The sequence below is a fragment of the Sceloporus undulatus genome, chromosome 4 (genome assembly GCF_019175285.1).
Source record: "Sceloporus undulatus isolate JIND9_A2432 ecotype Alabama chromosome 4, SceUnd_v1.1, whole genome shotgun sequence".
Taxonomy (NCBI): Eukaryota; Metazoa; Chordata; class Lepidosauria; order Squamata; family Phrynosomatidae; genus Sceloporus; species Sceloporus undulatus.
Genome location: NC_056525.1, coordinates 180198258 through 180216570, shown reverse-complemented (window position 1 = coordinate 180216570; position 18313 = coordinate 180198258). Strand labels below are relative to the sequence as shown.

Sequence of the window (18313 nt, the reverse complement as noted above, 5' to 3'; positions counted from 1 at the left end):
AAAGATCTTTGCTAATGATACAGAAACAGTATGGTTTCCAGAGCATTTGGGTACCAAATAGTGGCTGGGAAGCAGCATTAAAAGAAAAGCCTCTCTCATGATTGTGAAGGATCAACCAAATCAGAGAAATTGACACTCCCATTTGCTACCTGTGAATGTAGCCTTGAAATTTAAGAACTATTTTTCTTCAGATTTTGTTGCCACACAGTCCTACTTGATGCATCTCTTCATAAATATTTAGATAGTTGGATTTTAATATTGGACTCATAAATATAAGATTATTGGTTGATTCCTAGACTACCCGCCTAATTCAAGATCAGTCACATGAACTTGAGTTGCATACTGAACGCTCCCAGTTTCTGGAAGATAATGAAGATCAGAGCAAGCGTTCTTACAGGTCTGTTGAACTTTGGATTATCCATTTTTATGTATATCCTCTTAGGAAAAGGTGATTTCTTTGAAGATCCCTGTATTTGCAACAGCAGTAGGATACATTTGCCTCAAGATTAGAAGGAAGGCAAGCTGAGCAGGATGTTCGTTTTTGTTCTAGCAGCATTATACACTGGGACTTGTAATGCCAGCAAACATTCCTAATACCAAAATGAGATTTTACATCTTTTTTACAGGCTGAGCTGGGTTTGGCTGTAGAGCAAGATGTAGTTATTAGGTGGAGAGATTTTTATTATTCTTTGCTAAGCATGAGGCTGTACAGACCAGTCCATACAAAGCATGCCCTGCCCCTGCCCCAGGCTGGCATGACACCGCACCACAAGGTGTCACAGCGCTCCCCTGCCACTGCATCTAGAATCAGCACCAAAGGAGCATCGAAAAGTTACAGCGCTCTTTCTGCGCTTGTAATCTGGCACTAACAGGGGTGGTCTGTACAGCCCCTTACTCAGGTTACCAATTTTAAACCTTTTTCTAATTTTCTGATTTAGGTCTCTTTCTGGGTTTCTGCCATTATAGATCTACTATTTTTAGGATTATATTTTAGAGTAATCAGGTGAAGTAGAAAAGAATAATCTGTTTTTTGAATTATAATTGGCCTAATAAAAGCCCTAGAAGACATAAAGTAGGAAGCTGTTTTTATTTATAATATTGCACATATAACACACAGCATGATGGATTTTCCAGATGGATGTGACAAATGACTTGTAAACACATTGTATATACTTATCTGTTCAGTTTCTAATATTCTCTTCGTCTTACTCCAATATGAGATTTTCAAACAAGATGAAATAATGAAGGCAGGCAATTGGTGTGTGTAAGTGAGGTGAAATGAAGAACTTGTGGTAAAGAAAATTCATTTATCTCTTTTATCTTACCATTTATTTTTGTATAAATATAGGTCTGTGTTGTCAGACCATTTGTAAAATGTGTATTTCTTATTGGGAAATATTTAAGGCAAAGTGTATTTTTGTGTAATAATACCAATTTTTGCTTCCACTATACCAGAAGCAGTAACAAAGCTTTGCACTTATTTACCAGGTAATAAGATGCCCTGCGGTTTTATTCAAAATGAACTTTTCTTTTAATAGATGTGAGTATTGTAATAAGGGTTTCAAGAAGTCCAGCCACTTGAAGCAGCATGTACGTTCGCACACTGGGGAGAAGCCTTATAAATGTCAGCTGTGTGGCCGAGGATTCGTGTCTTCTGGAGTTCTTAAATCTCATGAGAAGACACATACAGGTGATAAAACATTGGTAATACGTAGTTTCTCTAAAAAATAATTTCAGGCTTGTAATTTTTCTGGGTCCTAGACATTATTGGGTCCTTACTTGAACATTACGATGCATTGGATACTTTGTTGGATGATACCAGGGACAATTGAGTCCCTGGTGTCTGTTTTGAATTATACCCAATCTAAAGCTGTGGAGTCTGAAGGAACAGTCAGGGAAAGGGAATTTCTGACATGTGGGCCCAATCTGGCTCATGTAGGGTCAGAATCCAATTTGTAGATGTTTCTTGGGCACTCCACCACTCCACCAGCATTGGAGGTTCAGCCAGGTCCTGCAAGTGCCAGCTGAAGACATTTTGCTTTTCTTCCCCTTTTATTTTAAATAAAAATAATTGGTGGCCCTCAACACATTTGTGAAACACTTGAAAGCTATCATGGCGTGCATAGCACTATACTTTATATTTGGCACAGGTTTGCATTATTTTCTGTATCACAGTGATCTAATCAACCAAAAACCTTGTGTTTTTATTCACTTTTATTACTTCAGGAGTTAAAGCATTTAGTTGCAGTATTTGCAACACATCCTTCACTACAAATGGAAGTCTTACTAGACATATGGCAACACATATGAGCATGAAACCATATAAATGTCCATTTTGTGATGAAAGTTTTAGAACGACAGTTCACTGTAAGAAGCACATGAAAAAACATCAAACTGTGTCTTCAACAGCAACATCAGCTGGAGAATCAGCAACAGGAGGTGAGCACTGCTTACTGGGTAGACCCTAATAACACCTTTTGAATCATTTTTCCTTTGACTGGTATTTTATCATCGTCATAAGATTATTTCTTCAGCATTAGCTGTGTTGTGCAATGTGAATATGGGAAATAGTTTTAAACCCCATTTTTTGTACTTGTAGAATGGTGGAACATGTGGAGTGTCTCTGAGAACCTACATATTTCCCATTTCAACACTGAACTATTTGTGTGTTGTTAAAACATTTAGAAAAAGTGATCTGGATTGTTTTTTATTAATATTGAATAAGTTTGATGTGCTCATTAAGTTTCTAAATGTATTCTGTGAAATGAAATGTTCTCTGTTTAAATATGCAGAAGAAGAAGAAGAGACCTCTGAAAGGTCTACCTCTAGAAAATCTAGGCCTGGTGTCATCACTTTCACAGAAGAGGAAACAGCTGAACTTGCAAAAATCAGACCCCAAGAAAGTGCAACTGTCTCTGAAAAGGTTCTTGTCCAGTCTGCTGCAGAAAAAGACAGAATTAGTGAAATCAAAGACAAGCAAGCAGAAATGGAAGCTGAGCCAAAATATGCCAACTGCTGTACTTACTGCCCCAAAAGCTTTAAAAAACCTAGTGACTTAGTAAGGTAAGAAGAAGTTATATCCAAAAAAGGAAAAATCTATAGGAAGAATGTTATCTTTGCAGCTCAGTTATAGTCATAGTGACCAGAGTCTGGCTAAACATGAAACTACAGTGGATCCTTGTTATACGCTGGGGTTTGGTTCCAAGATCCCCCGTGTATAACAAAATCCATGTATGCTCAAGTCCCATTAAGTATAATGACATAGCAAAATGGTGTCTCTAATAAAAAATGGAACATCAAGGTAAATTTATACTTTTTTTGAGCATTTTCAAACCATTTATGCTTGAATCTGTGTATAAAAAATCCATGTATAAGAAGGGCCGACTGTGTATGCTCTGTAGCTCGTTGACTTCTTTTTGGTCGTATCTCATTGGGTGCTAGTAAGTGAACATTGGAGGTTCTTTTAAAAGTCAAGAGAACTTCTGAAAGAAATTGAACAAAATTCAAATTAAAACTATCCATAGTCCTAATGAGTACCTAAGGGTCTTGTAGAAAACTGTCAATGGAAATCAGTGTCTTGTTTCTACAGAAAGACTCACATTCATCAAGCGTGCGCAGAAACAGTTGAGATTTTAATGTTATAAATCTCTCTCTCTCTCTCTCTCTCTCTCTTTTACAAGCACACAGAAACCCCTAGTAATTATGAAACTTGTGACATTGCCAAAACAATACAAATGTTATGTTATGTTGTGGAATTGATCTTCCTTCAGGTTTCTTAGTGTCAATGTCAGGAAACTGAGAGCATAGGTGCAATCATTTTGTTTAAAATGATTTTTAAAATGTTTTAAAATGAGTGATTAAAAATGAAATATATGTTTCTGATCATCAGCATCTTCTATTTTATAGCTCTCTGCCTTGTTAAAATTCAGAGTCAGCGTGGTGTAATGGATTGAGTGTCGGACTAGAACTCTGGAGACCAGGGTTTAGATCTCACTCAGCCATGGAAACTCACTGAGTGACCAAAGGGAAATCACACTCTCTCAGCCTCAGGGAGCCAAAGACTCTGAACAAATCTTGATAAGAAACCTGTGATAGGTTCACCTTAGGGTAGCCAGAAATGACTTGAAGTCATAAAACAACAGCAGCAACAACAAGCTCCAACAACAAGCTCTAATTTTTTGCATTGGGTCAATTTCTTGCATTGCCAACATAGCAGATTCTTCTTCCTTCCTGCAGCCTCCTTTTTGCTTCCCAGATTTGCCCTGAATGGCTGGAAGATCCTCCAGAGCAGATCTGGCAAATGCAGGAAAGAGAGAAGTCCACATGTATGGATGGAAGTCAGCTGCTGCAAAGTTTGATGTAGTCCTGCAGGAGGCTTATTAATACATTACATACCTTACACTTCAAAATCTCCCTGGAAAATGTTTCCATTGTTGTTTTTGTTGTGTATTTTAGCTTGCACAGCAAGTCACAGTTTGCTTCCTTACAAGCTTTGAGGCTTAGATATTTTAAAAGTTTTTTAAACACTGTAATGATATGTTTGATTCCTTCCTTCAGAAGGCTTATAGTAATTGAAGAACAATTATTTTTGGCTAGGCATGTGCGTATCCATACAGGAGAAAAGCCTTACAAATGTGATGAATGTGGGAAGAGTTTTACTGTAAAGTCTACTTTGGATTGTCATGTAAAAACGCACACAGGTATGTAAAATTGCATGCACTCCCAACTATGGTACATAAGGCATATGAGAAAAAATATAAGGTATAGTGCTTGGATGTTTTATGCTGATCATTTGTCAGGGAGATTTGCGTCTTAATGAATTATTACAAATGCTGACTAGTTAGCATTATGGTCCCACTTTGTAACAATGGCAGGATATTAAATAAATAAATAAATAGTTTTTAAATTGATTAAGCTAGCATTTGGAATGTTTTTGGTTGGTATTATTGAATGGGATACCTTTCTGCTTCCTTGATTTGTCTTATGGGTGTGTCTTTAAATAGAATAGTTAAAAATATGCTTTGATTAATTATATTCCGTATATTCTGTCCCGCACCCTCAGAACATCCGGGCAGCTACTACTGAAGGTGCCTGGGGCTAGGCTTACCTCCGTCACAAGGCGGACATTTTCCATCGCCGCCCCAGCCCTTTGGAACACGCTGCCCGCTGAGCTCCGCTCGACTACCTCCCTGGCCCAATTTAAAAGGGAGTTGAAAACCTTTTTCTTCCAGCTAGCATTCCCCGCATAAAAATCCTGTGGGCCTCCCTCCTCTTCCGTGGCCATGAGGATGGGCTACTGGGGCTTTTGCTGGGTTTATCTTATTTTTGTATATTGTACGGTGTTGTTTTTAACTATTGTACGCGTATTGTAATTTTATGTAAACCGCCCTGATCTATGGAAGGTGCGGTATATAAATAAAAACTTTATTATTATTATTTTTAATTGTCTCACTTTGTTTTATCATGCTCTCATTGTGAAAAAACAATTTGTGATTATTGTCTTTGTCTGCAAAAATGAAATATTTTCTGGTGGGGTGGCAGTTATTTGTTCACCTCTATGGTAAGTGGGTGGAAAAGGACCATATGCCAAATCACTCCTGATTTTCTTCAATGAATTCAGAGGGTGGTCTCCTCTAACCAAGCTTTCAATCAAGGGCTGTGAGTGTTAGGAATTCTTCAGTGATTCTTAACTAAAAAGAGATGATTCTGTCTCATACTGTTTTCTTACCTTCCAGGTCAGAAACTCTTTAGTTGCCATGTATGCAGCAATTCATTTTCTACAAAAGGTAGTCTGAAAGTGCATATGCGCCTGCATACTGGAGCAAAGCCTTTTAAATGTCCTCACTGTGACTTAAGGTTTCGAACATCTGGACGCAGGAAGACACACATACAATGTCACTTTAAACCAGAGTCAAAGAAGGTCAGGAAGCCTGCGTCTCGTACACCAACTGAGGGCCTACAACCAGTAAATCTTCTCAATTCATCCTCAACAGATCCAAATGTTTTCATCATGAATAACTCTGTTCTAACAGGCCAGTTTGATCAGAATTTGCTCCAGCAAGGTCTTGTTGGCCAGGCTATACTTCCTGCTTCTATGTCAGGTAAAAAAACAACACACCTTTCTTTTTATTTGGGGTTTAGATTACAGAAGTATCAGATCCTGTAAAGGCTTTTGACACCTTGCTTTCCAGTGCCTTAAGATCTTTCAATATTTACAGTTTACAGGCGTGTTCCATTAATTTAAGAGGGGTTCTGCTCTTTAAGCAGTTCTTGCCTATGATGCTTGCTTGGGACCACTTGCCTACACTTTTATATATATGTAGAGTGTTAATTTGTCTTTGAGTGGCCAAAAATGCATTTGCAAGCTAAAAAGGTGGTAATCACTTTTCAGCCAGTTCCACTTTCTGACAGTCCTCTGGTTCCTAACCCATCACGTGGGAGTCAGGGAGGCCATTCTGTATCTGTTACATGCCATCTGAGCAGAAAAAAATTATCTGAGATCCTGTCCACTAAATACGAGATCATATGTATAGATTTGTGCCTTCAGCTGCTTTTTGCAGGAAATACCTGTAGCTACTTGTAGTGGTAGGGGGCAGGGACAATTTTTAGCTGGAAATGGCATAAGAGGAAGAACATTAATTTAAAAGCATTAGTTCCTCTAGATTCATCAAGCATGGAATTAAAGATGCAAGTAGCATCACTTCTGTTTTGGCCCTCTGAGAAGGGACTGCACAGTGGTTTATTGAGTTTTTGCATCTTTGATTAGGTTATTTCCAAGTTGCAGTTTACAGTCCAAATGGTAAAGATTATAGTCAAGTCCATTATTACACTTGTATTTTGAGGGGAATGAAGTTTTGCATTACTTGGATCGAATAAGAATATTTTCAGTCTTAATTTTATGGCTGTTTTGTCAATATGTTTACCAAGGTGTCTAGAATAACTGTAATGACTTCAAATAATCAAATACATCATAAGATTAGCAATAAACTGAAAGCATAAATATACAAAAATCAATACCAAAATTACTAAAAACTGTAAAGGCCAGCAGATTAATTGCATAAGCTCTGGAACAATATAGACTTTTGTGACTTGTTCATTTTCTAACATGATGTCAATATATACATGTGCATATTTTTTAATAAGGTAGCAAGGTGGGCTTGAAGACTGTAAATTATTTTATCCGTATTACACACTGGTATTGAAGCATTACTTTGTCTGTCCTACTAATTATAGCTTTATTAAAGATATCCATCTGTTTATACACATGGTAATCCTATTTTGCATATTTATTTAAAAGTAAGTCCCACTTTTCACTAAAGTAAACTCCCAAATAAGTGTACTTTGGATTGCAACCTTAGTGTGAGATTTGTTAATAGTTCAACCAACGATCATTACAATATTATTTACTGATTTGATTAGTAACATAAACATGTTGTATCTAGAGTCCTAGAATATTACAAGTATATATTTAGTCATAGAATCTAGATAACGTTAGCATAGTACCCTGAAAATGAGAGATATGATAACAAAAATGAGTTTACACTATGCCTTTTCTCTTTGCTAGCTGGAGGTGATTTAACTGTATCCTTGACAGATGGTAGTTTGGCAACTCTTGAAGGAATACAGTTACAGCTTGCTGCCAACTTGGTTGGACCAAATGTTCAAATTTCTGGAATAGATCCTACAACCATTAACAACATTACATTACAGGTATGTTTGTCCTGTATTATTCTTCACAAATAATTCAGGAAGTAGTTCCTGTGGTATTTTTCCTGTTCTCTATGAGTATTGAATAACATACCAACTTCAATTATTTGAAGCTTCTCAAAGTCTAAATATTAGATTGTGGATGTGTGTGTATTATGCTTATTCATAATAGTTCGAATGATACTTTGTTGTAGGTACCAAACCATTTTAATTGCCAGTAGACAAAACAGCATATCCCTGTTGTTGGGATTTATTACCTTGTTTTAAATTTTTGTAAAGTTTTTTTTTTCCATTCATTACCAGTGTTGCCAACAAGCCTTGAAGATATTCCCTGGAATATTTTACCAAAATCCCTGGAATTCCCCAATATTTACTGGAATATTAAGTCAAAATCCCTGGAAAGAACTTAATTAAATTCTCCGGATTCCAGGGAATTCCCTGGAAATTGGCAAAATTACCCCTTTGGAAAGAAGTTAGAGGAGTCTTAACATAACCATTTTGTGTTCTTTTCACAATTGCTATTACAGAACGTAATGATGCTTGAGATTTATTAGCCAGTATTCTAAACATAAAGGCATTTCAGCATTTGAATAATAAATGAAAATTATCCAGCTTTTCCTGTATCTAGTAAGTTATTGTCTGCATAGACTTGGTGCATAAAGTTTCTTAAAACTAGTCTGCTTGAAATTTTTGTTTATGACAAACTGTAGTATGTGAAGGAGTGTCATATAGATGTTTTTGCCTGTATTTTCTTTTCAGATTGATCCTAGTCTTTTACAGCAAACACTGCAACAGGGTAATGTACTTACCCAGCAGCTAACCGGGGATCCTAGTTTGGCTTCTCAGAACACTTCCCTCCAGACAGTAGATAGTTCAGTGCCTGCAAATGTGGTAATACAGCCCTTGTCCAGCTTATCCTTACAGCCTACTGTTACCTCTTCAGCTAATATGACAATAGGGGCTATGTCTGAGCAGGAATCTGTATTGACTACTAGTGCTACTGGTAAGTACAGTAAGGGAATGCTCTCTTCTAGTTGGGTAAAATTTCCTGAACTGAGCAGTTTAAAAATAAATGATCACTGCTTTTTAAATCTCTTTTAAAAGTTATTTAGATAATAATTAAAATTTTAATAACAATTATAATCAATTATAATACTGGTACAGTGCACCTGCCCCATACATGGGCTTGCCATCTGTGGCTCTAAGCCTACATGGACAGCAATCTCCGTTTGTTTTAATAGCTCGCACACCACACTGTGCACAGGAGCACGTGGCCGTTGAAACAAATGGGCTTTGAGGTCCCACATTTTTTTGCCATATGCAGGTGGGTCCGGAATGGATCCCCCACAGATACAAAGGGCCCACTGTATTTGTATATACTGATATATTGACTTGTATATACCAGATATTTTTATTTTAAAAGATTTATAAAACATAAATTTGGATTAAATATGTTCATCAGTTGAGGAATCCGTTCCTATCTTTTAGTTACTTGAATATCTGTTTAAATCATTTAAAAGATAGCATATTTTTTTTGGAGAAAGGGAGGTTAGAGTGCTGGAATGGCTGATTTCACTAGTCATTTGGAAGAAATTGCTTCAAAGTAGCCGTAGGGGCTACGAACATCACATATTCAGATCCCCATCCTGAGGCAAATGAGGCTAGACAGGAATGAAGATAGTGACAATCTCTACCTTATGAATTACTGTTTAATATCTTGGTGCTTTAATCATCAAAAACGTTCTGCAGCTTTTCAAAGGAATGTTATAGACTATGAATGTTTTTGTATACTGTTGGTGGCTGCTTACTGAGAGAGAAAAAAGTTACTGCAGAGGAAAAACTATTCATTCCTTTTGAAAAAATTAGTCCCTACCAGTTTGGGTGTGTACGTTTTGCTATAAAGAGTGGAAGAGAATGCCTAATATTTGATATTGGATAAAAAGGAGATCATAGAATCATAGAGTTGGAAGAGACCGCAAGGGCCATCCAGTCTAACCCCCTGTCCTCCTTGTTTTGGTCTCAGCCAAGAATGATTGAAAATCCTTATCCAAAAAATGTTGCTTTACTAGTTCGATTATTTTCTTTTATCCTATCATAACTAAAACTCAGATGGACATTTGATTTCTGCTATCAGTTTATGAAATGATTTGACTCTTCCACTATTAGAGTAACACTCATCAGTGCTAGCCTGGTACATTTTTAGGCCACTACATGGAACAGCCTAATCCAAAAAACGTAGTATTACTGAAGTTAATTTTGGCATATTAACTACACTTTACAATGAGAGAGGTGGACTATTCAGTAGCTGAAATTCTATCCTCATATACTGATTTTGAACAGATTCAAGATTTTGCTAATCAGTGTTACTCCAGAGTTTTGCCCATAGAGTCTGACAGACTTCATGTGCAGGCTGAGTTAGTTGGCCTCTCTTGCTATAATAAAATAAGTCCATCCATAACTTTAATTGTTCAACCAGTATTTTCTTTAGCGACTCTTCACAGTCTTTAAGGATCTTGAGCTGGTAAAAATGGTCCCTAACCATTTGAACTGTTTAACACAAGTGATTTAATATCCATTTGTAATCTATCTATAATGTTTGTATCATTTCTTAGTAAATATAATGTGTATGTTATTATAGTTAATATTTAGCCATTTTATTTATGACTACTGACATTTATGATGGTTATTATTATTCCCACTTGGGAGGAAGGCCCAAGAACTGTATCTTCAGCATAGTACAAGAGAGAATTGGTCTATCCGTCAAGTACACTGAACTCTAAGCAGCACTGGAAAGAGTAGTAAGGAAATAGTTAACATACAATTAGATAGTTGGGGGGAGGGGCTTAAAACATAACCTTGTGAGACACTTCTAGAGGTGAAAATACAGTGCACCCGCTGGAAGCCACACCAGAAAAAAGCCTTGCGCGCCCCAGAAGAAGTAATGGTGTGTGTGTGTGCTGTACGCGCACAGCCCCACATAGCAGACACAAGCCCCATTACTTCCAATGGGGCTCGAGCTTACGCGTTTTTCTTTTACCTGGGGGGTCCAAAACGGATCCCCCGCATAAGAGAAAGGCCCACTGTACTATTATTTCTCCAATGTATCCTACTAAAATCTTTAATGAATAAAGTTTATATGTGAACCCTTATGATTAGCTGAAGCAATGTTGCATTAACACTATTTTAGTACAATTTCTGCCAGAAATGTTAGCTGCTAATGAAGTCATATGTAGGCTTCAAATCAACAAATGCATAATAGAAGGAATAATGTTTCACTCTAACGTAACTTGTGGACCACTAGAGAAATTACAAAAAATAACAGCCATTTGAGGAGCCAGCATGATGTAGTGGTTTGAGCGTTGGATTGTGACTCTGGGAACCAGGGTCCGATTCTCAACTTGGCCATGAAACCCTTGGGCAAGTCAAAACTCTGTGTTAGGTTCCCTTTAAGGTTGCTGTAAGTTAGAAACAACTTGAATGCACACAACAAGAAGAAGAACAATAAGTAGATATTTAATTTCCTTCTTAGAACCCTGTTTGTTGGGCCTGAATATTTGACTGTTTTGTCCAGTCTTTCAATCTTAGGGGGCAATATTTTGCATATAAATTACTTATCACCTGCATCAGGGAAATAGTCTGTAATTTACAGGATCATGCTTATCACCTTTCTTAAATGTTGGAATTCCAATTCCTTCATTATGACACTTGGGCAAATGGCCTGTCTCATTTATTGCTAGAAAAACAGTGGTACTAGTCTAAATCATCACCCAACATTAGACTTCTGAAGTTCTACTTTTATTTCTTGTTGTTGTTGTTATCACGTGACTTAAGTCATTTCTGACTCTTGGTGACCCTTCAATACAATTTCATTGGCACAATTTATTCAAAGAAGGTTTGCCATTATCTAAGGCTGAGAGTGTGTGACTTACCCAAGGTCAGTCAGTAAGTTTCCATGGTTAGTGGGGATTTGAATTCTGGTCTCCCAGAGTCTTACTCCAACATGCAAGCTATTGCATTGTGCTGGCCACTCCTCTTCATAGTTGCACCAGATGGAGTTTTTATTTGTATTCCAAGCAATAGCTTCTTAACCTCCAAAAATGTATTCTTTGTTGATGTTTTAAGTCAGTTTTCCCCCCCACAATAGATCATTAATTTCGGCCAGAGTCAGAATCAATTTGGTAAGATACCATAGAATTCAGTCATAATTTCTATCATTCTTGGCAGCCCAGTAAACAAAGATAAACTAGAATGTCAAAACTCAGAGTCTTCTCCACAGCTGAAATGACAGCTACAACTTATAACACTTCAGACCTCTTCTGAGTTCAAGGGGCAAAACAGATCAAGGTATAACTTTTCCTGGAAGAACTCAACAACCTGGAAAAAAATAACCATTTGCTTACAGAAAACACTCCACGGATTGTCCATATCGCTACATATGACTCTTACAAGCTATTATTTTATTTCTTGTCATTCATGTAATAGCTATAACAATAATGTTAAATAATAATATTAAATATGAATTGGTACTGAATGTTTATTTCTTTGCTAATGTTTAGGGCCACAGGATCTCTCTCAGGTCATGACTTCACAGGGTATGGTATCAACTTCAAATGGTCAGCATGAGATTACACTGACAATAAATAATTCAAGTCTTAGTCATGTTTTAGCTCATGCCTCTACTTCAACAACTACAAATTCATCAGGAACACCTCAAGAAATTACCCTTACTATATCTGGCAAGTATACTAATTTCTACTTTTTAAAGCCACTCAAATACAGTACTTCTTCGCAGTAATATGTGGTTATTTGATAGCTGTAAATGGAAGACTCCTTTCTGCCAAATGCTACTTTTACTGAAATTGAATTTTTCAGATACCTGTTGAGCTTTGAATAGTAAATCATATATTGAAAATCATCTGGATAAGTTTATGTAGTCCTAATTCTCACATTGTTTTAGTGTAGTGTCCTTGTGTAATCATTCTCATTTGGCATTAATAGAATATAGCAATGACTGACTTATTTAAACTTTAGAATCACATTGGTCCAGTATAGACAAAAATTACAAATATTGCAGCCTGTTTCCTTAATTGAAAGAACTGTGGCCTCAAAGCTGTTTTAAAAGCTTTAGCCTTATAAATAGATATGCAGTTCATACTGTTAAATAATCCATATTTAAGCACTCTGAATGCTGAAAGATTTACTATGCTTTCCTTAACTCGGCATCCTCCGCCTATGTTGGACCACCGTTCCTTCATCCTCAGCCAGCATAGACAGTGGCAATGCAGAATGGCGTAATTGGATTGTAACACACTTAACTAGGGCTAACAAGGATAATGTTGGGGAAGTCTTTTTAAAAAAATATTTTCAGTGCAGAATTTAACTCTCTTTTATGTAATCTTCATTCTTTTTTCTTTGTAAAAGAGAAGGCATTCTATATCCCCCAGACATCATTATACCTGGGCTGAGATTTCTGAGGTCCACAAGCTGCTATACCCCCCCCTCCCCACCGCCGCTACCATCACCACCCAAGGCCTTTTTATTTTCCTTTGGCACCCATGGCTCCCTTTCTGATCCTCACATTTAACAAAAGCCAGTGATGAAAAAGAAATGGCTATTCCAGTTCATTTACTCTTTTAGGAGTGGTGATTTGGCTTTAGAACATAGCATAGTTCCATTGATTCCAATATTTGTATTTCTTAGTAAACTCTTATTTTTTCTATTGTGCCATTTTAATGGAGTATCTTTATAAGGTTTTTTTTAAAATTATATACAGCAGTCTTAATTTTTTTTAAATGTTGACAGTTTGTCAGTTTTTTATGATTTCAATAACAGTTCAGTTATTTCATATAAAATAAAATAAGAGCATTGCTATTTGAAAAACAACAACAATACAGAAACACAGAAACATCAATTCCACTTTCCTTATAGGCCAAGACCTTATTCAGCATAATTCCTCTGGAGGCAATGAACTGAATGGGAATTTGCAGTTGGCAACACCAACTATCAGCAATCAATCAACAGGTGCTACATTAACTATAAATAATGATCAGCTCCTCTCTCAAAGCCCAACACTGAGCAGTGCTTCAGGTAGGTTTTCAGTAACTCAACTTGAGTAAATAATACCTTCATGCTTTTTATATTTATAGCAATCCTGCACAGTCATTTCACCTGCGCTTTATTCTTTTTTTCAAGGTCTTGTTTAAAATTGGTGTTATCACAGTCTCTGGGCAAATTTCATTTATAGTAATTAGTAAATATACTAAGAAAATGGGCATGATAAGTAGGTTGGAATAGGGTGGTTTTTTTCAGATTATTAATAATATAGAGATTTTTTCAGCTAAAATTGACAAGATGGGAACTTGTAAGTGTGCAAGCTACTCATAGGCTTCAAAATGCCTTGTTTTTTCAAACTGTTTAATAAACCTAGAAATCCACAACTTTTACAGAGCTGTCAACTATACATGATTCTAAATTTAGGATTTAACAATGCTATACTTTTTACAGAACTTAATACATCAAGTGGGAACCTTCCTTCAACACCACCCCTGTCACAGCCTGCTCAGAATTTAGTAATGTCATCATCAGGAGTAGGAGGAGATGGTAGTGTCACATTGACTTTGGCTGATACTCAGAGTATGTTATCTGCTGGTCTTGATGCAGTAACACTTAACATCACATCACAGGTGTGTATTTTTTGCTGGGGAAATGTTATGTCCTGTCCAGTACAGTGCAACCCCCTTATTCACTGGAGATACATCCTCAGGTTTACTGTGGATGGTGGAAATTGTAGATAATAGCAAACCGTGTATTTCCAGAGAACTTTGACCATAGAATCACTCTGGTGGACCTTCAGATGCCTAGAGAGACCATATTTTTTTCACACACAAGTAAGTGAAATCATGAGTACCAGTACCCTGGATATAGGAGTCGTACTGTACTAGAATATAATAATGGGTGACCTTTCCATCATCCAGATTCTACAACAGGATAAACACATGACTCAGTGGCATACTTTGGAACAGGAAGACACTGGAAAAGGAAAAGCCTGTAGATAATAAGTCAGCTAGCACATTGCATTCATCCCAGCAAAAAAATGTTAAACTGTACATTTCCTAATATAATTCAGAAAACCCAAAACTTCCCATAGTAATTGTCCAGAAATACATACCCTTCAGTTTGTATCTCCTTCATTCCCTTTCTTTGGTTTATTGATTCACATCTGGATCCCAGAAGAAAACCCCAGATAGGCAGGCTGGCAGGCTGGTTGACTGTGATTGATTTAAATATTTATATCCCTGACCCATATCAGACCTCAAGGCAGCATACAGTAAAATCAATAAAATTAATTTAGATTTTGTAATACAAGAAGAGTAATTGTAAAAGAATAATATGTAAGACTTAAAACAATTTAAAAGGAGTAAACAGTATTTAAAATTAATTTTATTGACATTTCTAATACACAAAGGAAACATAAAACATACAACAAAGAAACATGCTCACATATAACATCTTTACAAACTTGTAAACAAAAAAATTATTCTACTTTCTAATATCCACCCACCTTTAAAAAGACAAGAAACAAAAGAATGTAATACATAATTAAACTATGTATCCAAAACAAAACAAAAAACCAACCTACGCCTATATAAAAACATAAAAATCTCCCACTTCTCTCAGAGTGTCCCTACATACATTGCTCCTAAGTACCCTTAGTGTTTTGGTATGCCATATAAACAAATTTTATACTTTCTTTTTTATAATATATATACTGACTAAGGTGATTATCCGTGTATACTTAAACATCAATATCAACCTTCATTAACACTATTATTAATCTTAATAAACAAGAGTAATATTTTTCAGTACTTTTATTATTCAACATTACTTTCTATAAATAGAATTGTGAAGTATTTGTTTTGCCTTTTATGTCCCAAATCCATAGGTTGTGTAAGATCCAACAACCTCACCAGTAATCCACAACCCACAACCTGCTTAAAAGCGTGCAGTTTTATTGTAGATGATGAAAAGTGGTCAGACAGACTTCGTAGAGACTCTGGACAAGCCAGCTCAAACATCAGGTTAAAATACTCCTTTTGTCCTCTCCCGCCTTCTCTGCCCACAGTTACCCCTCCTGCGGCTTCCCCAGGCTAGCTGGCTTGCGAAACCAGGTTTGACCTTGGACAAGGTCTGGCTCAGATGTCTCCGACTAAGTACACAGTGCTTCCAAACCCTATGCAGCTATCCCGCCCCAGCATCCCAGCCCCCTTCGGCAGCAATTCCCCCCGTAGCAAAGCAAGCTGGAGAACACATCTAAAGCCAATTACAACAATAATATGAACAGAACTAAAGTGAAGTGTGAATATTGGGCATAATTGGCTTTGGAGTTCTGCCTCTGCCCCCCCAAAGCTTTACTTTCACAATTTTAGGTTCTGTCAGGGTAAGCCAATGAAACCTGATGGACAAGTCGTTCAGCACTTACAGTTTAACCCCCACCCACTCGGCCATATAACGGGGAAATGTTTCCACTGCACCAGGTATTCTAAGCCCCCTTTCACACCCTACGAGTCCCAAAATCTGCACAATGTCGAAATGTTCTTCCCCCTCAATGAGCAATGGAGGCTGGAGCGGTTCTTTCAGTGTCATCTTCAGTCCTCTTCCCAGCAGGCTTCAGCAGCTGAACTGAAAGGTGGGTTAATTGTGTTGGTACATCTTAGGAGGTCCCCAATCAGCCGTCCTTCACTAACAAGTCTTTTTACCTGGCAAAAGGCCAACCCAAAACTTGGGGCCTATTTTTACAAGGCACTCTACACTTTAGTTCTTGTGGACCAGAAACACCCAGTCTCCCTCCTGGATGTCCCACCAGCTCCTGTGCTGATCGCAAAGCGCTTGTAGTCCAGTTTGGGCCTGTTTTCATGCCTCCTCATTTTGGGCCAACTGTCGCCCGCAATAGTTGGCTCCACTTTCCCCACTGGCACAGGATCCTTTGCGCAGGGATAGTGATGGGATAACCCTGGCTCATAGCCCAACACCACTTGAAAGGAGACCATCCGCAAGCTTGGCATGACTAGATACGTTCAATCCACCTCAGCATGGGGCAGCAAGTCAGCCAGTTGTCTTGTTAAGTAATGCGCATAACACCTTAAATACCTCAGGCTCCGATTAACCCTTTCCGACCTGACCGTCCCGTCTGGGGGTGAAAGCGGAGCTAAACGCTAATTGCGCACCCCCAACTTGTCTTGCAAACACCTCCAAAATTTTACGTGAAGGACGCTCCGCGGTCGATAGAATCTTGTCTGGCAAACATTGGAACCTTATATGTTCATGAACGGTCCAGCCAGTTTAGATGCATTGGGGACCCCCTTTGCCAGCCCACCATAGTGCACTTGTTGACACCAAGTCCGCCTACCACCCAATGGTGTCTTTGCCTTTGCCTTTCTGGCAAGTCGTGATGAAGTCCATTGCAATGTGGTGTTGCCAAGGCCCTTGACTGGGGTCCTCCACAGGCCTGCCATAGCCACTCGGCTTGCCTGTGTGAGGTTGGCTCTGGCCAATGGACCTCCCTGTACATAAGCCCTACCCCCTTTGCGGCCTTGGCCACCAGTATTTACTCAGGTCACCAGGTTTTAGGTGAAGCCCCAATGACCGGCAGCTTTGACATCATGACAAGTTCAAGCCGTTAGCCCGGCGGCCCCGGCCCACATATATTTGCCCTTCTTTGGTCCATATCCCCGGTGCTGTGCATTGGAAGTTCAGTCCTTTCGGCCTGCCAACCTCCTCATCGGTTTCATCTGCTTCCAATCCTCTCTCACCATGGGGTCTAGGGTTTCCAGCGAGTTCTCCTGTTCTTTCTGTCTGGGAGCGACGTGGTCACCCTGCCCCATTGTTTAGAAAAACGCGTCTGTAGCTCCCCCCCGTTCCTGTTGTCCGCGGCCATGCCATTTCTGGACAACCCTCGCTAGCCCATTGTCTTTGCCAGGAAAGATTGTATGGTGAAGTTACTTGGGAAAATTCGTTGGCCCACTGTTCTTTGTTTGGGAGTCCAAATGCCTTTGGGGGTTTGTGGGCCTCTAAGTTTCGGTGATCAGTCCCACACGTCAAGAGTGTGGACCCGCCTCCAAATTGCCTCCACACCTCCAACGCTCTCTTAATGGCATATGCGTCCCGCTCCCAGCATGGCCAACCCTTTTGAGTCGAATCAAAGCGCTTAGACAACGTCGGCGCAATGCCTCACGTTCTTGCCCCCTCACTGCGCCTCTGTCATCAGCACGGCCCCCACGGCATCATCTGAGGCGTCCACCCTGCACGCACAACGGCTGTGGCAGGGTCTGGGTGCTGTTTAACACAGCCGCCGTGCTGAACCATTTCTTTACTTGGACAAAAGCCTCAGTGCATTCCTTAGTCCATTGCCACCTTGTAAGGGGTTTCATCGGGCTGCCTGTTCCTCAGCACTGGCTGGCTCCCCTGAGGTCCTCCCACCTTAGTTTGTCACAAGTTTGTGATGGCACTGCAATTTGAGCACAGTGGGAAGACCTGCCTATAGAATTTGGCAAATCCCAGGAAGCGTGGCACTTGTTGCGGGTTGTTGGTGAGCCCACGTTTCTGACAT

General features: G+C 38.6%; 1 protein-coding gene across 5 annotated transcripts in view; it reads left to right on the top strand.

Moving 5' to 3' along the window:
* The window catches only part of ZNF236 (zinc finger protein 236), a 76224-nt gene that overhangs the window by 34694 nt on the left and 23217 nt on the right, over positions 1-18313 (top strand). For 3 of the 5 annotated variants that reach the window (XM_042463844.1, XM_042463845.1, XM_042463846.1), the window contains exons 18-28: positions 297-397; positions 1539-1690; positions 2227-2439; positions 2793-3063; positions 4597-4700; positions 5736-6101; positions 7565-7710; positions 8467-8710; positions 12264-12443; positions 13636-13794; positions 14212-14390. In XM_042463844.1, the coding sequence (XP_042319778.1) occupies positions 297-397; positions 1539-1690; positions 2227-2439; positions 2793-3063; positions 4597-4700; positions 5736-6101; positions 7565-7710; positions 8467-8710; positions 12264-12443; positions 13636-13794; positions 14212-14390 (2115 nt within the window). The remainder of the gene's footprint in view (positions 1-296; positions 398-1538; positions 1691-2226; positions 2440-2792; positions 3064-4596; positions 4701-5735; positions 6102-7564; positions 7711-8466; positions 8711-12263; positions 12444-13635; positions 13795-14211; positions 14391-18313) is intronic. The other 2 variants (XM_042463847.1, XM_042463848.1) reach the window with 1 other exon arrangement.